The sequence below is a fragment of the Molothrus ater genome, chromosome 18, assembly GCF_012460135.2.
Source record: "Molothrus ater isolate BHLD 08-10-18 breed brown headed cowbird chromosome 18, BPBGC_Mater_1.1, whole genome shotgun sequence".
Taxonomy (NCBI): Eukaryota; Metazoa; Chordata; class Aves; order Passeriformes; family Icteridae; genus Molothrus; species Molothrus ater.
In genome coordinates, this window is record NC_050495.2 from 5289826 (window position 1) to 5317245 (window position 27420).

A 27420-nucleotide genomic window follows, 5' to 3' on the forward strand; every position below is an offset into this window, starting at 1 on the left:
CAAAATGCCTTCCCAGGGAAAAAAAAAAAAAAAAAAAAAAAGAGGAAAAAAAAAAAAAAAAGAGACAGCTTCAACCAAGTAATAGCCACAGGCAGGTTTTGTTTTTAAAGCATTTTTATTTTCTTCATTTTGAATTGAATTTTTAAGTGATTTGTCTCACTGAAAATGGACACATTTTGAAATCCCATGTGTTCCCTCCTCTCTGCCCAGAGGGGGTTGGCTGCTGACCCAGTGCAGCAAGCTGGGGGGCTGAGCACAAGCTCCTCATTTTCTGTGGCAGCTTTGTACCTTTTCCAAAGCAAAGACAGTCCTCAGAAAGGAATAACCTCAAGCAAATACCCCCCTCTCCTGTACCTGGGACTGGTTTTACTGCACCTGGCAAAGAAGGCCAATAGCTGGAGGGAGCAGAATCAGAAAACAAGATTTCTTCATGACTTTCTATTTTATAATAAAACTAAGTTTAGTCATGCCCACCATCCAATGCAGCCCAGCACCTTGTAGGGGTTTTTGGCCAGCACTTGCTGCTCTCCTTGTGAATTCCCAAGAGTCTCCTGAACAACCAGCACTGATCAGACACAGCACAGGAGCCCTGGAGCTCCAGCTCCACCGGCACAGCTCAGAACGCCCTGAGCCAGACCTGCCCCACTGCTCCAGTGCCACACAGCACTGAGGAGACCTGGTCCTTCGAAAATGTGTTGGTTTTGCACCAGAACACATGTGATGCTCCACCATTTTGGTGATGCTCCACCATTTTGGTCACCATTTTGGCGGCCGCCCTGCACCCGTTTCAGATGAAATGGTGTCGGCACAGCTGCACCACCAGTGGCTGCCATCGCAGCCCCACTGATTGCGGCGCCCTTGTCACGCCGCTCCCGAGCAGAGCTAAATTAGAGCAACTAATTGCACGTCTCTTTGAAACAATCAGAATGACAAATCAGTGGTAATCTCTTCAGTTCTAGAGGGAAGCTATTGCGGCTCGTTCACAAGGATTAATCAGCTTTTCATCAGTGTTATTATACCAGCGCTGCCTCAGGAGGAGCCCCGAGGCCACGCTGGCTGGGCTCACACCATGGGGACACTGGAGCAGACAGCACGGCCAAGCTGCTCGTTCCCAGCCCTTGTCCATTGGCAGAGCTGCCACTTCCACTCCCAGGCTCCTTGGCCCTCGCTCAGGCTCTGCCTGGGGGCAGCTCTGCCCGAGGGGCTGCACACTGTGGGCAGCAGGAAGCCTGGAGGGAGGCTCAAGTCAGGTACACCCCCCTCAGTGTGACTCTCCAATACACAAAACCATTTTAATGATCAGTGCCAAATCAGAGATCAGTCAAGGAGAAATAACTACAGGTCTCTCCCTTCTACATAATGAGCTGCAGGAGACGCCCTGATGGCCCTCCCCGAGCACAGGGAAGGTTTTCTCCATGCACCACCAGCAGTGCTCTGTGTCTGTCTGGGGCTGCTCCACAGAAATCCCAAACACCCTGTTGAGCGGGAGCTGTCAGCAAGCAGGGCTGCTGCCTTTCAACTCTTTACCACCTGCACTCTGCAGAAAAGCACTCAGCAGCATCCCTTCTTGGCTGATACTCAACATCCAGAGGACACAGGCTGCTAGGGATGGATGACCTAGGCTGGGTTCTGCCAGCCCTACCCCTGCTCCATGGCATGACCACGCCCAAACAAGCCACTTTCGGCTTGACAAAAGCTAAAATGGGAGCATGTTCATCAACCTCTACACTTCCACTGCATTTCATGGCAGTCCCAGAGCACTGTGCATCTGCCCACACATGTTAAGAGCAATGATGGCAGAGAGCTTTACTGAAAATGCCCAGAACTTACGCTGCAACCAGTGGTATTGCCCTTTGGCCAAGGCCTAGGAGGGAAGGATGCTTGAGGGGAGAAAAGCAATTTGTGATACTACTCCATGGACAGAACTGACTGCTTGCTTTTCATGGTTCATCTTCCACTATCAAAGACCTTCCTCTCGTCCACAGCAGTTCTTTCTCCCTACCAAGCAGAACTGAGAACAGGTATGAGCATGGAGTGTGCAAGGAAGAGAGGAGAAGGCCATGGTGCTGCTACAAAGGCCCCAGAGACAAATTCTTGATCTTTCATGCACTCAGACCAACAGCCCTCAGTGCCCTGAACAAGAGGGCTGAAGCACTACACATGGCTCTGCTGTGCCCTGGAAAAACTCTGTGGCGGGCACGTGGCATTTCAGTCCCCTGTTTCAGTTTACAGGAGCACAGGTCATTCATTCCCTCCCCAGCACAGCCCTGCTGTCTCTGGCCAAGGGGCTGATGGAGAAATCTCTCCACCAGCATTGCCATGGTGAGCCTGCCCATGGGTTCACCTTGTACCAAACGTCCTGGGCACTGGGCATGACTCTTCCTTAGGTGCAGGTCAGTGCTGCTGCCACGGAACCCGCCCAGGGCAGCAGCTCTGAATAGGACAATGCCCAGCCTGGCAGTGGGAGATGGTTCTTGGCATCCAGGAGACAGTCAGCAGCAAGGCCAGCGTGGTGTTGCGTGGGGGCACCGTTGGAGTGGGAATCACCATCTGCAAGGGATGGAGAGAAGAGAGGATTAGCAGAACTCAGCCACAGCCATGGAAGCCCAGCTCCCAGCAGCTCCTCCTGGCTCAGACCCTATCCCTGCTCAGCCAGGAAAGAGACTGGCATTACGTGGGCCTGAGGCACCATCTTCCATGGGAAAAATATCAGCCTGCAGCCCATTGCTGGGGCTGGGGAAGGGTGTGCACAACAGCACAGCAGCACTCAGGGCAGCTGAGCACAGCTCTCCTGCTGCCTTTAACAGCTCTGTGCCAGCTCTGCCACATTATAGTGCTTGGATCACACCATCAATACTCAACAATGCACTTGAGTTACATAAAGGTCCAGCTCGTGGAGAAGAGGCTCTTGACGTTTCCCCCCAGCAGGCTTTTAGGGTACATTAGGAATGCTAAAACCATAGATGGAAAATGCATGGCAAGGTGAAGTCAGGCATCAGGGTCCTCCAAAACAGTGAAACTAAAACTGCTGAAAAACAGACAAGGAAACATACAAGGTCACACACTGCAGCCAGAGGACCCTTGAAGTTGTTTACAGATGGCAAACGTGCACTACATGGCATGCATAACTTCCATTTCCCACTAGCATGTGTGTGGGCACACACCAAGTATAACATGTACATAAAATAATACAGAGAGATATATTTAAGTCCTCTTCATGCACACGTAAAGCCAGCATCCAGGCAACAAACTTCTGCTGAATTCAAAGCCCTGAACTAGGAGAAATCCTTAAAACCAGAAGAGCTCTCTTAACTAATTGTCTCTCACACCAGAAGAAGTCCCTATGAAAATAAGCCAATCCTTATTTTTTTTTCCTTCTGAATATCAAACTCACTACTACCTGGATTTGCCATGCTGCTGCTGGACCTTTGATGCACACAGTTTACCCAGTGCACATTAAAATGCCCATGAAGTACAGTGCTGTACCTGCCCTGCTCCAGATGATGCTCTGCAGATCCCCACTTGCAGTTTCACTCAGGCCAACTCACTTAGAAATGTCTGAAAGTCAAAGCATTGCTCTCACTCAGGGAGTGTCACGGTATGTTTCCTAACTGGGGCTCACAAACACAATCCTTCCCCTATGCACAACAAAGGCATTTGGGATCAAAGGAAAGGGTTAACCCCCACGCAGTCATCGCTTGGAGTCCTGGAGGTCTGAGCGCTGCCAACTCCTGAAAAATGGCCACCAGGCAGGCAAGCTGCTGAGAATCATCAGAATAAGATTGGAAGGTGTCCACATCAATCAATCACTTGTTGACAGATGACTGGAAGCCCCTACTGTGCCCGTGGACAGCTGACCAACTCTCGGCTTAACCTGGAGTCTAACATTAGCCTGTTTGCTTCGTGTGGGTGGCTGCTGCGTTATGACCTTAATAGTCAATCAATCTTGCAACGAGCAGTCTGTCTGGCAGAAACATTCATTATCCATCCTATTCATGCATTGAAAAGCTTTATCTTCAAAAACTCTGTGTCACTTAGGGAGGAATAACAGAACCCTGAGCAAGAAAATAGGCCCAGCCCCAGTTTCTAGGGGAAATCCAGATGTTGGGGCTGAGCTCCCACAGCTGCTGCAGCCCCAGATCCGGGGGCACTCAGGGCAGGGCTTGGCCTCCCTTTTATTTCTGGTACCTATTCAGGCTGCTTTGAGGTTGCTGCTCTTGCACCAGCAACTGCTGGAATCAGTGCCAAGAGGAAGACAAGGGGGAGAGATATAAAAGGACAACAAACACACATCAATTAAACCTTGCAAGCTGTTAGTCACACTAGTTAATAAGTTCTTTCTATCTGTAAAGTGCTCTTAGTGACAAATCCTTTAACTGGCACTCAGAGCGTTATTATGGCTTTCAAGATGCCTCTGTCTTTCATGTGCAGCTTCTTGTACACATGTGAGTGCTCCCCGTTGCGCAGTCTGTTTACACTAGTTGTGAGAAGACATCATCAAAGCAAACTGAAAGCAACACTAAATGCTTGAGAAAAACAGAATTTATTCACTGCTGCCTGCTCTGAAATCGCCTTTCACTTAACAAACCACTGCAAACTGCAGTGGCAGGAGCCGGGGAGCTGGGCTGGCACAGCAGCCCTCGGTCCTCTCTGGGCATCCCCAACAGCATCCATCTCCCAGCATCAGGCAGGGGGACCTGAACCTGCTCCCAGCAGCTGAAACCTGGTGGTCACAGCTCCAGGGATGAGGAACTGCAGGAGCTGCCCATCCCCTACTGTGGCCAGGGGTCCTGAGTATGGCAGTACTAGAGCTGTGCCTGGGACAGGACAAGGGTTGGGAGCCACAGCTATGCCCCAAGGGTCCTCAACATCACTCATCCCAGCCATCCCTATGCCAGGGGGCACCCAGGAGGTGGTAGAGGATTTGTTTCAAAGAGCTGAAGCCAGACAAAGCTTTGTGCAAGAAGAAGAGCTCAAGAGGAGCACTTCTGCCTTGCTCACCACCTGCAGAAACTGGCAAAGGGTGAACACCCGCAGGTGCCCCATGGGGCAGTCAGCTTTGCTGGCTGGTCCCTGTTCAGAAGAGGGGCAATGAGAAGGTGGCTCCATCCTCACCTGCACCACACAACATCCCAGGAGAGCAATATGTGACATACAGCACATAAACACAGCAGCACCAGGGAGGATGGGGAGCCAACCCCAAGTGCCCAGTCCAGGGCCAGAGGCCACACAGCGCCACAGGATGCCCTTACAGAAACTATCTTCTCCTTACTCAAAGTCAAAGCAATTAGGGCCCTGCAATGTTATATTTAAAAAGAGACAGTTAATAGGAGATCTTCCATAATCCTTCACACTCAGGCTGCCAAAGCAGCCACAGTTCAGCAGGCCTTGTCCAGGCTGATTGTATGTCCTGAAAAACGAACAGTAACTTGCACAGAAGCAGGTTATGTTTCTGCAAACTCTCCTCCACACAAACTAAATATTAATCACCTTAATAGCCATTAATGTGTAATGGTCATTCATTAAATTCAGGAAAATACAAGGCCTCAAAGCAGCCATGCCATGGTTTCAGTACCTGGGGCAGTCACGCACAGCACCTGTGCTCCCTGTGCATGGCATGTCCTGGGCCACTGCTGCCTGAAGCCACCCTGTTCATGTGGCACCCACTTCCCACGCTCCCAGACCGTGCAGCAGGAGCAGCACTGCCACATCATCACCTCTGGGTGTGCACAGAGAGCAGCCCACTCTGCCAGGACAGCCACCAGGGCTCCCTGTGTGCTGGCACCCATCCACACAGCTCCTGCAGCAGCACGGCCCAGCACACAGGAGCTGTGCCCCTGGGGAGTGGGATGGCAGCAGTGGCTTTTGGGGGGCCTCCAGGCTATCAGTTGCAGGTGACAGCATTAGATCTGCTGCCCCAGAAAGCCCTCTGTGCAACCTGGCCTCCCCTGGCTGGCTCAGGCCTTCACAGACGGTGTCAAGTGGCAACTTTCTCAATTCTGACCTTGATGGAATTTGCTGCTGGGGGGGACACACCAGTCCATAAAGTTCCCATTAGTGTAAAAGCAGATGTAAGCACTTTGCTGGCAGGGCTCAGCAGCAGGGAAGCCTGCAGTTGATCAGTTCTGCCTCGCTGGTCACTGCAGTCAACAGGAATTACCACAGAGGGTTCCTGTGCCCCTCTCTCAAAGCCCACCCCTCCAAAAAGGATGGTTTAAAGAAGCCAGCCAAGTTCAGGCAGCACTCCAGGATAACACAGTAAATCCACATGATATGTGCTGAGGGGAGCCAGCCCCAGGCAGGAATAGCCAGCAGGAGAGCAGTGGGGATTTGTTTATTGCACAGAACAAATCTAAGTATGGGGACATACTGCTGCTCCTGTGAGGAGCTGGTGACTGCAGGGCCTTTGTGCCACATGACCCAGCACAGGACAGAGGGACAGGCAGGTGGCAGCTGGGACTGGCCTTTGCCATCAGCTCCCACAAGGACACCCAGCACCCCCGGACTGGCACAGCCAGGGAGCAGCGCCTGCCCCTTCCCATGGCACCAAGGGGACCCCAGAGCCTGGAGCACCTCCCTGGGCTGGGGACCTGAGTGCAGCCCCTCAGACCCCAAACAGGCCACAGTGCTCAGCCACAGGGAGGAAAAAGGCAGCAGTAAAGGCTGCTGTGGCCATGGTGCTCCCTGTCACTGGAGGCGTGGGACTGCCAGGCCTCCACCCCCCGTGCTCCCTCTCCATCATGCTGCTCTGAGAAGCAGCACCAGCTGACCTGGTTTCAGCCAGTTTTCCTTCATGATTAACACTCCCCGGGCCCATGCTCACTCTGTTATTCTCACCAAATTAAAGAGCAGTCCTGGATCCTCGTTAGATTTGCTCACATTTGAGCAGTGTCATGTGGTCAGTAGCCCATGGCAATACACTAAATTAAAGGCCTAATGCAGAATCCACCTACAAGCCTGACAACTAATGAATCGAGGGCTTCAGGCCCCAGAGGAGCTGCGCTGGGATGAAGCCACTTCACACCAAGCCAGAGCAGAAGTGCAGTCCCTGGGCTGTCATTCAGAAATAAAGAGTTGTTGAATTTTATTCACCACAGGACACAGAAACAACAGCATCCCTGTAACTAAAGCTGGTTTGCCAGAGAGCCAGGCAGCAAGGAGCCCTCTCAGCACTGATCCCCCAGGGCACAGCAGCTCCTGCCTGAACACCAGAGGTGCTGTAAATGACCTCCCACTTGGCTTCAATGGACTGGGTATGAGTCCCCATCAGGGACACGCTGGCTCTTCCCTCTGGTCAAAATTAACACCTCCAAGCCACACTGGCACTCCAGAGTGCACAACACAGCCCCTTCCTCTGTGCCCCAAAGGGCTCAGGGGAGCTCAGCTGCCCATGCCACAGCACCCACAGCACCCTCACAGGCATCAGCCAGCCCTGATAGGCTACACATGAGAACAAGAGGCTATGGCCCCACACTGGGCTGTTAGCACCCTCTCCCCATCCCCAGCAGCAGCTGGGCAAGCACTGGATGTGAGCTCTGGAGCCAGTGCTGCTGCCATCAATTTTGCTCTGAAGCATTTCAAGTTGGAGCTGAAGCCTGGAAAGGTTCAGCCTGTTGCATCAGACAGCTCCAGCCCTGCAAAGGTCAGGGCTGTTTTGGTAAGGAGCTGTTTGCTGAAGCCTCCCCCTCGCCCAGATCCCTGCTCTCAGCCCAGGCTCCTGCACCCATAGCCCTCCCCGTGCTCACACACTCACACTCTGCTCAGCCTTTGGAAATGGAGAAGCTCCACACCAGGACACTGCTCCTCAGTCAGCACACGTGGGCCATGAACTGTGCAGTGCTCCTGGGGCACCCAGCCTGGCACTGGGGGGGTCTCCCCTCCTCTGTGCCCACCCCTTGTGCCCCTGCTACAGCTGGGAGCCCAGGCAAGCCCTGTGCCAGGGAGTGGTGACCTCTGGCCAGGTGTGTGCTGCCAGTGCCACCACCCACTGTGTGTTCCTGATGGTCACAGTCATGGACCCAAACCTCCCTCCTCATCTCCAAAGCAGAGACAGACCCTTAGCACAAGGACAAAGCAAGGTGTTCTCTGCTCAGGCTGGTCTGAAATGCCCTGGGAAAGCTGCCCCAGAGGGCACCACACTGCAGAGAGGACACCCAAACCTTTGGGGGACAGGAGAATGCTCCCAGTGACCCCCCAAAACTCCATGATGGGGCTCTGCAGGCATGTCTGGGTGGTGCAGAGCAGTGCTGGGAGCAGCCAGCCAGGACTGCAAAGGGAGGAGGGTGGTGAGCAGGGTGATGAGCTCTATCATAGCCACCCTCCAGTCAGGCACAGGGCATTGTCCCCCTCTCCTCTCTGCAGCTGCCATCCATCCATCCATCCATCCATCCATCCATCCATCCATCCATCCATCCATCCATCCATCCATCCATCCCTCCATCCATCCATCCATCCATCCATCCATCCATCCATCCATCCATCCATCCATCCATCCATCCATCCATCCATCCCTTCCATCCCTCCATCCATCCCAGGGAGGAAAACTTAAGGCTGAGATGTGTTAATTGATGCTGGTGCACAGCCCATCCTCCCCACATTCCTCCATCTGGACAAGGCACCACCACTTCTCTAAAGCCATCTTTTCATCCTAAAGCAAGAGCTGCATTTTAACATTAATTCTTTTTTATTCCTAGACAGACTTAAATCTCATTAATTTTAAGACACTTCAAGCTCTCTTTAGCAGTCCCTAACATAATTCTCCTAACTTAAGATACAAGATACTAGATAGAAGTAGCCAATCCCGTTTATAATTGTATATATGACCAGCAATTCAAATTCACTTCCCTTGATTTAATGTCCTATTTGTATTCTATCAATAAATGGAGTTCTCAGGACCATACTTAAATGGAAGCAGCACTATGCTCTGATAGCCAAAGCCAGCAAAAAAAAATTGCATCACTAAACTAAAATGTCTTGTAGTATATGATTCCTTGACTTATTGTTCTCTCCTCTTCACTGCACTTGAATATTAACTGTTGTATTAATAGCTCACTCTTAATTATCCATGAGTAATGTACTACAACCAGAAAATTAATGGAGGGAAGCACCACAAAAATGGAAAAGAATTCTTCCTATCCCAGATATATTTTCAAGCACACTGTGAGAGGAGGAAGATACACACACTGCCTTGGACACAGCCAGAGAAGAGGCCAGTGCTGGGGAGGGTCCATTGCTGAACCCCAGGGATGGGTCCTTGCCCTGCTGGATTCTCCTTGCCGTGGGAGGGATTTTCTGAGCAGGGGTCTCATGATGATCCCAGAGAGCATCTGGGCTGGTCTGGAGAGGGGCAGCAGAGCCAGCCAGGGACTTTGGTTCTCCAGCCCAAGATGAAGGAGATGAGTGGAACCAGAGTGAGAAATTAACAGTTGTTAAGGAAGACTTTGCCACAAAACACATAATTCAGCTCCAGATTTCACTGTAGAAGGAACGTGAAGTTGAAAAGACTGACAAAGGACAAGGTGTTTTCATTGATAACACGGATTCTCAGAGTTAAATGTCACAACTCAGGGGAGTGCAAAAATATCCTGCACCCCTCGTTCATCACCACCCCTGCTCTCCAAAGGGCACCCAAGAGAGAGGACCTCTCATCTCTGCCAGGACATTTTCCCTCCCTGGGAGCCTGTTGGAAAGTGCTGCTCACCATGATGCCATGACACAGTGTCTGCCCCTGAGCTGGGACCAGGGACAGTGCCAGCATGGTTCCTCCAAGGCAGCCAGGAGCTGCGCAGGCAGGGCCACCACATCCATCTCCACGGGTGCAATCCTGGGGCTGAAGACTGGAATGGTGAGGTGCCTAATTAAATATGTGCCTCCCAGTGCTGGAGCCCTGCAGCAGCCATGAATTATGCAGTGGCTCACTTACATGTCAGCAGGATCACAATATTGATGAGCTATCCTGCATGTAATCTGATAAAAACCAAGATAAACTCAGCAAAAATTGAGTGTAATATGATCCTTTCCTTTCAATAAACCACTTCCAGCCCAGCACTGGGAATGTCTCTCCAGGCTTCCTGCTCACCTCAGGCAGCCAAGCCCATCAGCTCCTCAGTATGGCCCAGCAGGGGCACGGAGCAGCAGCAGTGCTGACAGCATCCCCCTGCACTGCAGGGCAGCACTGGGTGCCTGTGAAACCCACCTGGGGATATTTCTGAGCCCTGGTGCTCTCCACAGCGCCAGTGCATTCCAAAAGGTCTGTGTTTTGGCATTTAGATTAATGCTGGAGACAGGGAGGAAGAAGTTGCCATGTCTCACCCTGACTCCCTCCTCTCTGTCTGAGCAAGCGAAGGATGACAGAGTGCAACTCCCACTCGGAAATGCTTTCCAGTGCTCACACAGACCCAAGTCCGACTCCAGCTCCCATGACAAGCCAACTGCTTTGGAAACCTGGGCCAGATCCTTTCAGTACCCTGAAAACAGCCAGCAGCACAGGCTCCTGCCCTCAGCTAAAACACATTCTCCAAGAAACAGCTCAAAGAGAGGGAGAGGCTTCTGGCCACGTTTGGTCACTGGATCCATGCAGAAGGCTGAGGAATGCAAGCCAAGGACAGAGGATGCTGCTCCCTGCCCCAGCACTTCCCCAGTGCAGCAGGGACTGGGGCTGCTCCCCCTGAACTCTGCAGGACCTTCAGAGAGCCCCTGAGGCAGTGCCCACCTGCCCAAGGCAGGGGAGCCCAGCCCGCCCCCCTTCCAGACAAAGCCAGAGACAACGAGCAGCGAGCAGAGTGACTGCCCTCACCTTGGGGACACACACTGGAGCCTCCTCAGCAGCCTCCTTCCCAATGTCCCTGCTGCCCCCAGCTTCAGGGACACAACGAGGTGATCACTTCATTGACAAGAAACAGGCAGTGGATGAAGTATAGACAGGAAGGTTACGCCAACTCTGGAGCCTGTTGGACACTGGCAGGGGCTGGGGATCCCGTGAGAGCCCATAAACCCCACCACCAACCCCAGTGCTGGCAGGTCATTGCAGAAGAGGTGACCATCAAAAGCTCCCTCCCTCCCGAGGGACGTTTACTTCAGAGCACAAGAACAAAGTTTCAAAAGCAGAGCACTGATGGTTTTCTTTTAAAGTGGTATGTCAATGTAAAGAGAGGGGAACACAAAGACCAAGAAATACTCAGACTGGGGGATCTGCCCAAGAGAACCCAGAAATGGCAGAAAAAGACCAGAAAAATAAATGACTGATTAATGCAAAGATCTCAGTAACTGAGCAAGTGTCCAGCTCCCAGCTGTGCTGCTCCTCTCTCCAGACCTCTCTGGCCCATGGGAGGGCATTACCTAGGTGAACCCCAGCTGGAATCTGCCCTGAGTGTCAGGGGTGACACCACCACAGTCAGCACCATGTGCCAAACCAACCAAGAACAGGCAGCACCAGGCTCTCCACAGCCACAAGTTCCTCCAGTTCCTGACCTTGCAGGAGGGGTCTGGATCCAGCCAGGTCCTCCTTGCTCCAAAGGCTGCTCTCCCTCATGCCCAGGGGTCTACCCTGGCCCAGCAGGAGCAGCTGAGGGGGAATTGGGCTGGCCCAGCACCCTGCAGGGGTCTCCAGCCCCACTGATAAGCCTACAGGGAGGGACAGGAATGTTGCTGCCTGGAGACGCCTCATTTCACAGATGTGTCTGTGTCTGCGCAAGAGAGAAACTTTCACAGTTTTACTGCTTTTCAAATATTTTAATGCAAGCCATTTGGTGTCATATTTTAAAAAAAATGGGTACCAGCACAAGCTACATGCACATTAGCAACTGTCTCTCTATTAGTGTAAATACAAGAAGCAGAAAAGCACAGTCTGACTCCTAATCCATATGGTTATTCCAAATAGATTGCATGGTCTTAAACTTTGGCTTATTAGATGGGATCTTACATATGGAAAGAATTAAAATGCTGGATTTACAGTGCAGTCTAATCAGAACATGTTTAAATAACGATGCCCCAGCAGCCCCAGAGGGTCACAGCCTCCCAGACACCTGGTGGAGAGGCTGATCCTGCTCCCACAGAAAGCACCTCCCCAAAGCCCGGCGCTGCAAGAGCTGCACCGTGGCTCAGGGCAGGGCAGGATCCAGCCTCCAGCGCTCCAACAGAGCAGGCTGCAAGGAGGAAATACCTCATTTCCCACCGACTAGTCCATACAAGCAGAGACAATAGGGCCAAGTGTGCGCTGCCGGCAGTGCTCCCTCCTTGGAGTGCTGGCCAGCACGGGCTGCTCTGCCCTGACTCTTCCTATCTGAAAAAGCCATCAGCCCGCCTGCTCCTTCACTTAGAATGAAAGGTCACTTCAGGGCTTTTAGGGTGTTTTTTTCAAACAAAAGAATTATCTCGATTCGAAAAAAAAACCACTTTGCCCCGAGATCACAAAAGCTATTAAAAGCAAAGCATGATATCACTGTTAACAAAGCCAGAACTCGTGGGAAGGTGGATATACATTACTTACTTCTGCTAATTCATTTCTGGACAAGGCCAGACTCATCTTGGGTGCTTCAATACTTCCATGTCCACCACCACAAATCTAAACATATTCCCCCACCAGTCTCCCTGCAGCAATCCAAGCCTCTCCCCTCTTATTCCACTGATGTTGTTTCCATGTGAGTCAGTCGCCTTTTTATTGCTCCTCTAAATACAGCTTTCTCCAAAGCTGCTGAATTTCTAGACTTGGGAGCATGACAGAAGAATGCACTGATTCACCCCCCTGCACACAGCTGGCTGACACCTCCCTGGAACAGCTCACCACGGGGAGGGTGACCAGTGTGAGCCAGTATGGATCCAGCAAAGGAGCTGGAGCCCAGCCACATCTCCAGCCATCCTGGACTCTGCAATCTGCCTCTCTGCTGACCAGATGGCAAACACCAAACCTGGTCCCACACCAGCCCCAGGAGTGGTCCTGTGTTGTGTCACACCACCCAAGCTTCAGTCCATGTGCTGGAGCCATCCACAGGAGTTCAGCCCTCTCAGCTCCACCCAGACTCAATAACACTGATCAGCAATGCTCCCTGTTCTGGGGGGCATCAGAGGCTGTGCAGAGCCGAGGGGGAGAGGGTTTCAAAACCATAGCCAGCCCCTTAATGACTACATCAAGTGGCAAGTCAGTTATTGGTCTCTTAAACTGCCAGAAAACATCAGCACCAGGAGCCCGAGTGAGTGTTGAGTGTCTCCTCCACTCCCTGGTGCAGGGAAATGTGCCACAAGCTGAAGGGCAGCCCATGGCCAGGGACACAAGGAGTGGGATCACATCCCCAGCCCTGTTCCTTCCTTCTTCTCAGCCCTGGCCACAGAAAGCCACGTGCTGGGCTTCCAACCTGCAAGCAGGAACAAAAGCCAGCCCCTCCATGGAGCTGCAAGGGGGCTCAGCTGTGTCCAGCTGGCAGCACCCAGCACAGGGCAGCTCCTGGGCAGGTCCTGAGAGCACAGCTGAAGCCCAGAATGGTTTCCCCACGGTCCATACTGCCAGCTATACAGGAGCACCTTATTTGTGCCAAAACCATCATCAGATTCTGCTGCCAAAAGATGCAGAGGAACTTGGAAAGGCCTCAGATGAATAATGCTGTTCAAACCATCCCCTTGGTACTGAGAGCAGTTCTGCACAAACACACTGCACTGACTGGGGCCTAACAGGGGCTTCCTCTCTCCAGCCTCTCATTACTGAGGATCAGGAAAAGAGAAGGAGAATATGCTCCTTTTGGTTTTTAAGGAAATTATTAAATTGGGCTCAACTTTTCATCTTTCCCACAAAAAGGTGCTCTGTCATCTCGTGCCTGCTCACCTACACAAAGACGAGATGACATCTCTGGCTAAAGGCCGACAGTTCTGCACCTCCTTGTCACTTTTAACAAGAAAATAATCCTGCAGAAACACTTGAAAAACAAATCGGTGTTGACACTCCTCATCTGCTAGGTACACTTTACAAAAGGAAAGAAATACTGCATTAGCGTTTGACCTCCTCACCTTTCTGACATTGGAAGAAAATAAAGAGGGAAGGCTCAGAAAAGCTGATGCCGAAGTGAGAATGTCAGGAGAGCAGGCAGAGCTCGAGGCTGGAGCCCCCAGCACAGCAGGCAGGGCAGGGCTGGGCTGGGCTGGGCCAGCCCAGGCAGGAGGGAGCTGAGAGCATCGAAGGAGCTGCAAGGGGCACACAGGAGTCCCAGGGATGGGTGAAGAGAGGTTTCTGCAGATGAGAAATTAAAGAGGGACCATCAGCAAAAAGCTTCTCAGTCCAGCAAAGCCCTGGGGCTCTGCCCTCGGGCTGGAGTCAGTCCCTCCCCGTGTGTGAGCAAACAAGCAAACATCCGCCCACCTGTCTTATCCCTACCCCACAGCAGCCCTGTTCCAGCTCCATCCTTGCACCATTCCATGGCTCTGTAGTGCTGAGTGGCTCCTTGCACTCACAAGAGACTGCCTTGTCCTCTAAATGCTCCTGAACCACGCAGCACACTTCCAGCTCCTGACCTCTGCAGCAGGAGCGAGAGGGTTTCCTCAGCTCCCAGCACTGTCAGCTGCTCCCTTCATTCTGGGCACGGTGAATTTCACCTAATAAGTCATGCTAACCCCACCTCCTCTTCCCTGAGCAGAGGCTACCAAGAAATAAAACTGAGCTTTGTCTTCTGAACAGCCAAACACTCTCCACGAGAATGCTCCCGGCACAGGCAGCTTCCCTTGGGACACGACACTCGGGTGACTTTCCACCTACTCAGGCACCAGATGATCTCCCTGCTCCCCCAGTGTGGCTGGGCACAGCTCTGCTGCCGGGCACAAGTCCTTGCCTGTAGGAGGTGGGGGCACTTCGAGGAACTCCCAGAAATATTTTCCCACCGGTAGCTGTCGGCCTGAGCTAATGCGACATGACACGAATCTCACCAGGAACAATGTGCTGACATTCAGAGCCTGCTCACCATGTTCCCAACCACTGTCACTGCGCAGAGACCACGGGCAGGGGGATACATTTCCCCCCTGAGCTTGTTTCCAGCACCCCTTTGAGGTGTCACTGCTGTGGAAGGCCTGGCAGTCCCTCCACAAGACAGGTTTGTAACAGGTAGCACAGTACCATGGTAATGTCAGCGGGAACAGCAGGACAGGGAGAGAGGCAGTGCTGCCTGAACAAGGAGTCTCCTGCAAAGCCACGCTCATTAAGTGTCCAGGCACAGCAGCAGCTTCACATCCTGCAAAGATGGCTCTGCACTCTGCCCCATCTCTGTAAAAGGTGCAGCTACACACGGGAGCAGGAGTCAGACACAAGTGCCAGCTGTTCACAGCCTAAAGACAACCCCTCTACCAACAGCTCCATCTGAGAAAGGGCTCTCTATCTGTCCCTGTGACACCCCCAGGAAAGTGGATTGGAAGTTCTTGGGACAGATCCCTCCAGGCTGCAGGTGGGGAAATGCAGGGAGCATGACAGAGCATGGTTTGTGTGCCGAAACCCCGCCACCCGCCCGTGCCCTGCTTACACAACAGCGTTACACAACACAGCTCTTCCCCGCCTTGCATAAGGCCAGGCACACCCCAAACCCCAGAGACAGCGACGTGCTGGGACAGCAAACCCACCACTGGTCACCCAAAAGTACATTCCCACCATGCTGCCTCCCCACTGGCCCTTCCAGGCCATTCCTGAGAGGAGGCAGCCCAGCACAATGACAAGAAGCATCACAACGTGATACCAGGAGGCAAGAGAAGGAGCTATTTCACCACATCCTGGGAAAACACTGATTTGACCCCAAATCACAGGACCTGGGGAGCTCTTTCTTGCTGCACAAAGAAATTGTTGTAACTTTTGGAGAATTTAAAGTAAATTTTGTTAGAGATCATCCAGGGCCAGCCCAGCACAAGGGGCAAGCTGCAGTTCCACGTATCTGCAGGTGACAAAGGCAGCACTGTGGTCACCACAGTTTGTAGCTTCTACCCCAAGCTGTTGCAAGAAGGAGCAACCCTGCCAGGTGCTGCCATGTACAGCAGGTGTGAACTCCTGGTCTCCGTTTCAAAAAATCCATCCAGTACATCCCAGTGTGTGAAAAACAAAGCATCCACCACACCACACAGCACACACAAGGCTGCTAAGAAGGATGAGGCTTTAGTGGCTGGCTCTCCCCAGCCACTACAGTTTCCATTTTCTGCACCCAAGCCAGATGCCTGCAGCCTGAGCAAGGATTTACAACAGCCTAAGCTTCAGAGTCCCTCTGCTTCTCAAGGAAGTATCAGGAAATAAAAGGGCAATTGCATTAGTCAGTCATCAGGAGTTCAGGGTTTCTGCTTGGTTTCAATGACAGCAGGTAAAAAAAAATTGCTCAGCTGCCTGACTGCAGCCAGCAGCCCTGCAGGAGGCCAGGCACGTCCCTTCCCAACACACTGTGTGTGTGCCACACCACCAACACCTCTGCTCTGGGAGCTGCCAGCACCAAGCTCAGCTCATCCAGGGTCTCCCCCAGCCAGCACAGGTCCCTGCAGGAGCCACTGTCTCAGCCTGAGCTCCAGCAGCTCTTGCCTGTGCAGGGGGTTGATGGAAATGCAATCCCTGGAGGCTCTGAGCATCCCCCTGAGGTCCTCCCAGCTCATGGCTGGTGTGGAGCATTTAATCTCCACTGAAAGTCCCATCAAGAGGAGATCTGCCTCTTCCACAGCTGCATCCCACCAGCATCCTCCTCTCACCTAGGGACACCAGCCCTGCTCTCCAGGGGCCCTACACCCACATTCTCAGTGATGTCCCCATCAGCAAGGTCACAGACGTCCCCACCCACCTGTTAGCTCACAGTCTGCTCCTTGGGAAGGCCACCCACATCTGTGGGAACGCTTTTCAAGGTTACATTATGAGCAAATTCCAGTTTTATCACACCCATAACTAAGCAAATACCACTATCCAGATCTGAAACCCATCCTTGGAAACCCCAGTAACATCCTGCCTCTCCCTCTGTGCATCCCCTTCACACAGCTCTTGGCTGGTGACCAGCCAGCCACTTTCACCCACAGTGCTCCCCCAAATAATTGCTTTCTTCCCTCATGTAACAACTCCTAAAAGGCAAATCCTTACAACAAAAGCTGAGGTAGCCAAATACAGCTTCTACTAGCCTCTTTCCCTCTCCTCCCGCCAGATATAAATTTTATACTTGGACCTACTAAAGTTGGCTGAAAATAATGATAACTGACAGATGCTGGGTTAAATAGGCCACAGTCTTTCCCTCGGGCCTAATTTAGACCGGGTATCAAAATGATACAAAATATCATTGCTTGCCTTCACTCCATCAGGACATCTGTAGACTGACCCATATTAACTCCTTCCTGGGAACATCGTGTTTGCACTGTCACCTTGCAAGAAAAAGCACATTTTAACCTGATCTCCTCCTGCGCTGGATCCTGTGCTCCAAGGTGGCTCCTCAGCAAAATCTCTTTAATTCCAGCCCAGCTCAGTGCCAGGTGCTGGGCAGGTCACACCAGCCTGGGCACAGCAGCCTCAAACCATGACCCACCCGTGGCACTGCAGTGTTTGGGGCAACAGGAGCCCCAGAGCAGCTTGGACACATGGTTTGCACCACTCAGGACAGGTGATTAAAGGCTGTATTTTAATGAATATGCACAAGGGGGCAGAGTCAGAGTTGTGCACCTGAGGTAAAGTTATGCATATTTTAATTTTTCAACACTTGGCAGTGCAACCTCACCGCATTCACTTGGCCTCCTGCATCTCCTTTCCTGGGAGGCTTGTTGGGTTTGTTTCTCTTCAGAGGAAAAGGAAACAGTACAGAAGATCTCCTTGGCCTCCATCAAGCCCTCAGGGTAAAGCCCAGGAGCAATCCCAAGCCCCAGCCCAGACAGGGTGATGCCACATCCTCACTGGCACCAGAGGCAATGGGTCCATCCACCAACAAGACTGAAATGTCTAACTACCAAATCTCATTTTCAGTTGCTTATAAATTTACCCAGGATTAACTGATCAGCCCCAATTTTCCTTGGCAAATACATCAGCTGGACTGGATATATTGATTTGAAGATTTAATTCAGAATTTCTTGGTTATTTCTGAGAAATATTTCTCATGTAAACTCTCCATCTCTCCCACTCTTTTCACTTTAGAGGGCAAAGGCACATTCCGTGTTCTGAAAAAAACATGAGTTTGATTTACAGATTTTTTTTTATTGCTGTCACATAGTTACTGTACTAAACAACAAGCAGTGAAAGCAGCTCCAATTGAAGCAGCAGCATTACAGCCACCTCCACTCCACACCTGCCCACAGCTGGCTGCAGCTACAGCCCTCAAAGCTCTCCATCTCCGAGGGCTCAGAGCTCCTGAGGCCTCAACCAAACCCACAGAGTGGACCAAGGCTGAAGAAAACACAGTTGGTGCTTTAAAGTGAACTCAAAGAAAATCAGTGCATCAGTTTAGAGTTATAAATGTTAAACTCTGGAAGGGGATCATTTGTGCTCCCATAGACTCATAAAACTGTATTAAACATTAAGTACTACATTAAAAGGACATTATTCCCAAGTCCCAAATCGAGCATTCAGAAGTTAGGAATGGCTCCGCAACCTGCATTTGACCGTGTTTCATTCAATTGTGACAGACTTGGGTTGCACTGGTTTTCCTCCCAGAAGCTCAGGCAGGTGCTGGGTGCTGGAGCTGCTCTGTGAACAAACAAAATAAAAGTGGTGGACACTGATGCCATCAAAATCCAGCTTGGCCTGCTGGAGCTGGGAAGTGTGGGTACAGGAGACAAAAATGGTTCAGGGAAGCCCAGATGCCCCCCCAGAGCACGGCTTGCTGTACTCAGCACTGGCAGATGAGCCTGTGGGGCTGGAGAGGGGATTGCACAGAGCCCCCAGAGCCAGGGGAGCAGCCCCGGGCCCCCAGGGCTTCACTGGAATTCACTGGAAGGCTGTGCTGTGGTCCTGCACACCCAGGAACCCTCCCCAGGCTGCCTTGGGCTGGATGAGTCCTGCTGCACTCTGGAGCTGCGCTGCAGGGCTGTGGGGAAGGGCAGCAGGCCTGGGCTGTGAGGTGTGAGCAGTGTGCGAGGGTGCGCACAAGTGTGCAGGAGTGTGAGCGGGTGTGCATGAGTGTGCACAGGTGTGCACAAGTGTGAGCAGGTGTGCACGAGTGTGAGCAGGTGTGCACGGGTGTGCAAGAGTGTGCACAGGTGTGCATGAGTGTGCACAAGTGTGCAGGAGTGTGAGCGGGTGTGCAAGAGTGTGCACAGGTGTGCATGAGTGTGCACGAGTGTGAGCAGGTGTGCATGAGTGTGCCAGAGTGTGAGAGGGTGTGCATGAGTGTGAGCAGGTGTGCACAGGTGTGCATGAGTGTGAGCAGGTGTGCATAAGTGTGCACGAGTGTGCCAGAATGTGAGCAGGTGTGCATGAGTGTGAGCAGGTGTGCACAAGTGTGAGCGGGTGTGCACGGGTGTGCAAGAGTGTGCACAGGTGTGCATGAGTGTGAGCAGGTGTGCACGGGTGTGCAAGAGTGTGCACGGGTGTGCATGAGTGTGAGCGGGTGTGCATGAGTGTGCACGAGTGTGCCAGAATGTGAGCAGGTGTGCATGAGTGTGAGCAGGTGTGCACAAGTGTGAGCGGGTGTGCACGGGTGTGCAAGAGTGTGCACAGGTGTGCATGAGTGTGCACGGGTGTGCGCAGGTGTGCATGAGTGTGAGCAGGTGTGCAAGAGTGTGAGCGGGTGTGCACAAGTGTGAGCGGGTGTGCAAGAGTGTGCATGAGTGTGAGCAGGTGTGCGAGAGTGTGAGCAGGTGTGCACGAGTGTGCGAGTGTGAGTAGTGTGCAAGGGCACGCCTGAGTGTGAGTAGTGTGAGCGGTGTGCGCAGGTGTGAGTGTGAGTGGTGTGCACAGGTGTGAGTGTGAGTGTGAGCGGTGTGCACAGGTGTGAGTGTGAGTGGTGTGCACAGGTGTGAGCGTGAGCGAGCCGCCAGCCACGCTCCCGGCCTGGCCCGGCAGCAGAGCGGCTGCTCCTGCTCTGCCATGGGCAGCAGGGCACGGCAGCAGCCGCCCCCCAGGATCGGCTCCTCCGAGCTGCCGTGCAGAGCAGCAGCACAGCCCGGGGAGCTGCTCCTCTGCCCGCAGCGCCCCAGCAGAGCCCAGCCTCTGCTGGCAGCAGCTCTCCGTCCTTCAGAGGGCAGGGAAAACAGGGATGCCACAGAAAAGGGATTCCCCCAGCCTGCGGGCAGCCAAGCAGTGTTTATACCTGTGTCTGCCGTGCTGAGATGTCAGGTTAAACTGCCAAAGCATGTCAGAGCCCCCAACAGCAGCTCGGGTGGTTTTACTCACATCGTTAACAAATTGAACTTTGAGATTTGGAAAGGACAATGGCAACAGCCGTTCTGTGGCATTGCACCTTTCCTGGATCACACCTTTCCCCCATGACCTAAAAGGTAGGAGACCAGTATCACCTCTGCTCCTGCAGGGCTGAGAAGTGGGACCATCACCCTGTTAATAACTGCCTGCAGTTCACAGTGCTTCCAGAAAATTGGGCTTCTCATTTGGAAAATAAGGTAGCAAACAAAATAAGATAGCAAATCCTGCTTGGAGATTCTGGGAATCCCAGCTCTCTCAGACATCACATGGCAAACCCTTCTTGGGGACAGCCACAATGGGAGGGAGAGGCAAGAGAGCAGAGAGCAGTGCCCCAGGTTGCCCAGATTTGTGCAAATACTTGCTAGGATTCCCAGAATCCACAAGCAGGATTTGTGATCTTATTTTGTTTGCTATCTTATTTTCCAAATGAGAAGCCCAGTTTTCTGGAAGCACTGTGAACTGCAGGCAGTTATTAACAGGGTGATGGTCCCACTTCTCAGCCCTGCACTGCAGGTTTGACCAGGGCATGCTGAATGGCCAACACAGAGCTGTCAGACAGCCCCAGGTCCCCAAGGGCATCACTGCCAAGCACCTTCCCAGCAGGAGAGCCCAAGGCCTGGATCTGTGCCCTTACCTGGCGAGGCAGGGGCTCAGGCTGCTCTCCTGCACAAGGAATAAATCTCTCCTGCACAGGGAAGCTCTGCTCAGTGCACAGCAGGATGTGCCACTGAGCTGACACCAGCACCAGCTCTCTGCAGCACATCCATATGGCTGGCCAGCAGTGGGCATGTTCTTTCACTTACATTTCCCTCAAGTTTTGATCCTACACCAGGAGGTGTAGCAAAGCAGTTTAATGCCCAGGGTGATCATGCAGCCAGATCATGGTGAGAGGGCTTTTCCAAGCAGAAATGAGACAGCATCACACATTAGCCAGGTCGTGCTGAGCTCAGTCCAGGCCCAGGTGACTGAGGAAAACCTCCAACCTTGCTCCAGCCATGCCTCAAGGGGCACCCACAGGTATCCCCACGTGCCTCACACCTGCACACTCCCCACAGAAGTAAACCCAGGCCTGTCAGCAGAACCAAGCAAGGCAGTGGCTGTGAATGGCTGCTCCCCCTCTCCACCACCAGTGCCTGGGGTGCAAGCAGGCAGCATGGGCTGCACAGCTCAGGGGGTTCCATGGATGCCAGGGAACAAAAATCCCCCAGGGTCCAGAGGGGCACACCCAGACCATCCCTTGCTATCTATTTCCACCCAGCCCCAGCCACACTCCACTGGGATTGAAGAGCCATCTCTTCTCCTGGCCAAGCAGTATCTCCTCTGTGAGCAGACAGAATAAGGCAACAAACTATTTCATTTTTACTATTTGTATTTGACCTTTTTATATTGTTTGCTTTTTCCAGCATAATCCCTTAAGAACACGACTGATGATTTATAACAAAAGAATATCTCTATAGTGGGTGCCTTGCAAGACCTCGCTCCTGCTGCTTTGGAGTGATTTACTTTTGGATTAGCCTCTGATAGAGAAGGGCTCGGCTGACGATTTGCCCTCGTATATCAAAAGGGAAATCCTTAAGACATCACTATAAAACAGCAGGAAAGAGCACCTGCCTGACTCATAAACTTATATGATGTGGTTTAGTCAGATAGGCCATCTGCTTCCCTTACATACCCATATGTCCTTGGCTGCTCCCCGCTACCTCACGGGTAACTTTGGTGATTTTCTCCTTCACTTCCGCAAAGCTAAACCAGAGAAATGAATCGAATGATAAACTTTCATGCAGATGTGAAACAAGTGCAGTAGCCACTGTCTCTGCTTTCCAGTTACACAATAAATAATGACAGTGGAGGTGAGGAAACACACGCCTGCTCTTCATTAGAGACATCATATAAACTTAATGTGCCAAATCCTGCGCTGGACTACACCCACATGGCTCAGCCAGCTTGGGTGAAGAGAGGAAAGATCCACTCTTGTAGTGTGTCCTTGCCAACCCCCAGCTGTTCCCAGCAGGAGCAGGCCATGGTCCCCAGCATGGCTCCACTCCCGTGCTGGAGGGCAAGGAGTGGTTGCTCAGCCAGAGTTGGCCTCAACCATCCCAATGTTTAGGGAAAAAATACAAGAAACTGGAGATTACTCCATTCCCTAGGACAGGAAAACATCCTCCATCCTCATGATTACCTATTAAGGGACTGACTGAGCCAAACTATGTATGAAACCTTCATTCCCAATGACCAAATGGACTTTTGTCCCCCAAATTCACCTGTGTCCCTTTTGAATCCATTTTTGCCCTGGCTTCTACAACAACCCATTAACTTCAGGGATATATCTGAACACCATGATATAAAAGGTATCCAGCTTCAAAACTGCTGGCTAGCTTCATTACATACCCCCAGCTCTTGCCCTAGAAGAAAGCAATTAATTTTCTAATGAACCTTTGCCTTCCACACATGACTGCACATGGCTGGCCAGCACCCCCAGGGACCAACCCAACACTCCTTTCCCACAGGGACAGCCTGCATCACACAGAAGTTCTTTCATGCCACTTTCTCCCCCTTTCAGCCTCTTTAGAGGTTTATTCTGCCTTTTTTGCAAGACAGGGCTTGACTAGCACATCACTTGCTATATCCCAAGTGTGCTTGCAAAGACCACCGCAGCTTCTCCACGGTGTAATTTTGCCTGGTCCTCTATGTGCTTTGGTCAGGCACAGCCACCAAACACTGCTGTCCCTTCACACCTCTCGTGAGGAGAAACCAGTAGATCCTATTGCTTTGTGACCCCAGTCACAATCCCAAGGAAAACTCCAGCATGCTGGCCTGGGAAGTGGGAAGTGCCCTGCATGGAGGCAGAGCAAGCTGCAAGCACTCATTCTGCAATGAGAGCATGTCTGCATCCCCCAGCCTGGGCACGCTGCTGCAGTGCAGAGAGAGGGGGGCTCACACCAACCAGCCCTGGGGGCACAGGGGGAAAGAAAAAACCTCCTGTAATTTATGTCCTTTTTTAATGTTTGCCTTGCTTTTTAATTTCCCCAAAACCAAGTCCCTGGGAGTTCATTTTTCTCCTCTGCAATAGAGTAAGGCGAGCGGAGGCTTTTCCGGCTCTCTGGAGAGCTGCCTATAGCCTACCACAGAGTGGATAAAAACCCGCATAAAAAGACCACCCAAGGGACTGGGAAAGTGGTCCCTAGAGGGAAGAAAGAGGCATTTTGTTTAGAAAGGCTGAAGCACAGACAATTACCCAAAGCAGGAAAAAAAAAAAGCCCGGCATGAAATCTCCTGCTCGGCTTTCCCCTCTGAGAGCCCTGACAGGAGCTCTGGACCTGCTGTGCCATGGGCAACAGAGCTGCCAGCACAGGAGAAGGTACCAGGGAGCACACGTGCACACACATGTGTCCTTAGGGAAAAACTGGCAGCATCCTGGGCACAGGAGACACTTCACTGCCCTTCCCTTAGAGACACCCCAGCTTATTGCTCACTAACTCAGTGGAGCAAATGGCTCCAGTCCCACAGCTGATCTCCACGGAGATCCAGTTATTGCAACACTCGGAGTGCACTTAGCCATGACGTGTCCCCTGTCTGCTCTTACACACCCAGCAGCAACGGCCTCGCACACCCAGGAGGGCAGCAGCCTTGCAGCAGCCTTGCAGCAGCCTTGCAGCAGCCTTGCAGTGGCAGGGCAGGGAGTGCCCAGTGCTCCTGCCACAGGCAAGGCAGAGCACAGCTCCAGCAAGGACTCTCAAAGAAATTAAAAGTGGAAAAGGCATCACATTAACCTCCTTAATTTTTCATTTCTGACACACACTGTTTTCTCCTCATTTCAAAGAATTCCAAGTTAATGTCTGGAGGGCAGAAAAATCCATTTCCCAATATGCCTGCTGCAGCTTTTTCACCAATCGACTGCCCTTCCTGGTACAATCACTGGGACATTGATTTTTTTCCTTTTTTTTTTTTTTTTCTAGAGCATCATCCAAAAATCTATCAATGCAAACAGCATCTTTGAAAAAAATACCAGCAATACAAGGCAGGATGCTTCTTCCACCCTTTAACCCCGATGCTGCAGGAAACCTCTGCCTGGTACCAGTTCTAGCAGCATCTATTGCAGTGTGGCAGGGACAGAGGTGACCCATGAAACTCATGGCAGTGGGAAAAGTCTAGGGGAGGAGCAGGGGGAAGGAAGAGGCTGCTCCATGCAGTGCTGGACAGGATTTAGGGAAGCTCACTGCAGGCAGCTCCCTGTATGTCCCCCACCCACAAAGGTGACAAGGGACAGACTCATTATCGCAGGAATGAGCAGCTCTGGGCTCACCTTGAGACCTCCGTGGGGAGGGAGAGCTTTGTCCCCCACGCCACAGGGAAGCAGCCATGAGGATGGGCAGAGGCAGAGGAGGATTTTCTGCCCCTGCATTGCCTTCCACGGGACCCAAGGTTGCCCATACAATAGCCTGTGTTCTGGTGAGCATGGCAAAACCCGCCTCCTATTACTATGCTAAATAAACACTTCACTCAACAGTCTTGGCGCTTATTAAGCACCTGGGAGAGAGACTGCCTCACGTTGTCCAAAACACTCTTAATTACTGTTTAATCAAGATCTCTTCCCCTCTAGAAAAAAAAAAAAAAAAAAAAAAAGAAAAGAAAAAAAAAAGAGGCGGGTAAACATTTGCATGTATTTTCCACTGCAATCACATTACACATCTCTGTGACAAGCAAATTCTTGGCAGAGCTCAGGAAGAACACGCTGCCTGTGCAGGAGCATCGCAGCACAGCCTGCTCAGCCAAATAGCCTTAGGTCCCCCCTTCCTTAGGTAAGAAAAGGAACCAGGAGGATTTCCTGGCACATGGACTAACGCCATCAAATGCTTCTTTTATTTGTTGTTGACACATGTATAACAGTAGAAGAGTCACTAAATAGCCTTGTAATATCTTGATTTATGGATTATTCTTCCCTACGAGTAGCACATGGCAAGGACAACATGCCTTCATGCTGTATCTCTGCTAGCACAGGAGCACTGGATTGCTGCTATTAGCACCCACAAATCCCAGGCAGCACAAATTGGGCTTGATGGGATGCCCAATCCCCCGCTATTAGAGCTGGTGAAGGCACAAAGCACTGTGTGGGTGTCTAGGCACAGATCCTTGCCCTTTTTGTAAGCCTTCTCGAGCTGGATTTTCCCTGAGTGACTCTTGCATGGAGCTTTAGAACTGTGCCTGGCAATGTGCAGCTGTCTCCAGAGGCCAAAGTCTTGGGGGATGCTCTGTGGCATGGCCAGCCTGACTGCCCCAGCCAGCACAAGACCTGGGCTTGGGGGTCAAGATCCAGCACAGAACCTCCCTTCTCCTCCACTTCACACTCAGCTCTTCCTTAAGATACAGGGGAATTGCCTTAATTGATTTAACTGGCAGCTGCAATGCTCTGAAAAATGAATTTATATCAGAGAAACATAAGAAAAAGAAGGGCTTTTGGGACAGTATCACTACACTGCTTCACACCAAGGGCCAATCCCCAAACGGGCCAGGCAGGGCTCAGTTTGAGACACCACCACTGCCTCCATCACAGTCAGAAACACATCAAGCAGTACCCTCTGAAAGCTTTGGAAAGGAGCAGGATCGTGTCCATGTGTTCCAGCACCTGCCTTGTTCTGTTGAACTAAGTGACAATTACCCGGGATCCACTGCTGGTGATAGATTATCAATGGCATATGACTTTGCATTTTAACAGCCACTAATCTGCCTGCTAAACCCAGAATATCAGGTTAAATCACCTAATGTGATCTTTTGAGTAAGGCAGAGCAGAATTCTGTTGATAGTGATTTAAACAGCTGCTGGTGAAAAGCATCCAAAGCAGCTCAGCTGCAATATTCCAGATATGGAATGGCCAGGCTTTGGGTAAAGGGGACACCTGTACAGGAGAGGGGATAAACTGACTCCCCTTTTACACAGTGAATGCATTCAGAAGATCCACAGCTCTTCATAACAACAAGCTTTGGGAAAAGGGCAAGATCCCCCAGGGGAGACAGGCACACAGGTCTCTCTAGGACAAACAAGCAAGATGTAGGTAAAATGATCTTGGAGTACACACTAAACAAAGATTCATTTATTCGTTTTTATGAATGACTGAATTTCTCCCATTTCTCCTCCCTACCCATGGTACAACATCCTCACACAGACAACAGGCAATCTCCCAGATATGTGCACATGTTCATGTGACAATGATGTGATCAGGAGCTGCACGGCTGAACCCAGCACAGACTTCAGCTCTAAATTAGCATTCAAGCACAAACTGAGCTGTGTCAGTGCTCCTCAGCAAACCAAACTAGTCTAAGATTATCTCTGTTCTCAGCCCATTTACCAAATAGGTCTCGTAGTGAACATGTGCTGACTCTTGATCTAGGGAATGCATCCAAGGAAAACAGCTGCCAGAAGCTTCTCTGCAAATGAACACTGTGTGCTAAAGGAGTCCCGTGCCTGACACGGAGCTGGAAAGCTGGCTGGGGGTTGAAGTGGGGACAGACAAAAAGTTCACTCCCTCAAGTGCCATCTCTGAAGAAAGCCACTCACAGACACAGAGGGTGGGGCAGTCGTTTGCAGCAGCCCCCAGCCTAGGACACTGCTCTGTACAGGAGCACAGAGTCCTGCTGCTCTCTCTGGACAAATCCCCCCAGCCCAGACACACTGAAGCCTGCCAGGTGCCTGCAGGAGCTGTGCAGAGCTGCCCCTGCTTCTGTGCCTTCCCTGAGCTCCAGGGAGGATGGCTCATCCCACCAGCAGCTGGCCCAGCCAGAGACCCCTCCAGCAGCACTGCTCCCACCCCAGAGCACAGCTCCAGGCCAGCACTGCTCCCCTCTGCAGGCGGGGACAGCAGTCTGAACCAGCACTAACAAACCCACTCATTAAAACCTTGGGAAGGGCTTAAAATCCACTTTCCTGGGGAACAGGAAAAATTTGGGGGAAAAAAAAAAGAAAAAAAAAGGCAAACATTTTTTCTTTCATAAACGAGCAGTGGAGCCAGGATCTCAGCGTGCTGCAGCCAGGAACAGTGGCTGGGAGCAGGGTAATGCCCATCTCTGCCCCAGTAGCTGCTCCCCATTGCTGCCCTGCAGAGC

The 27420-nt window shown here is 51.8% G+C and overlaps 1 protein-coding gene across 1 annotated transcript in view; it reads right to left on the bottom strand.

Moving 5' to 3' along the window:
* Positions 1–787: 787 nt before the first annotated feature.
* Positions 788–27420, bottom strand: part of MN1 (MN1 proto-oncogene, transcriptional regulator) — an 83312-nt gene continuing 56679 nt past the window's right edge. Inside the window, exon 2 of the mRNA XM_036393167.1 lies at positions 788–2550. Coding sequence (XP_036249060.1) covers positions 2384–2550 — 167 coding nt within the window. The 3' untranslated portion in view covers positions 788–2383. The remainder of the gene's footprint in view (positions 2551–27420) is intronic.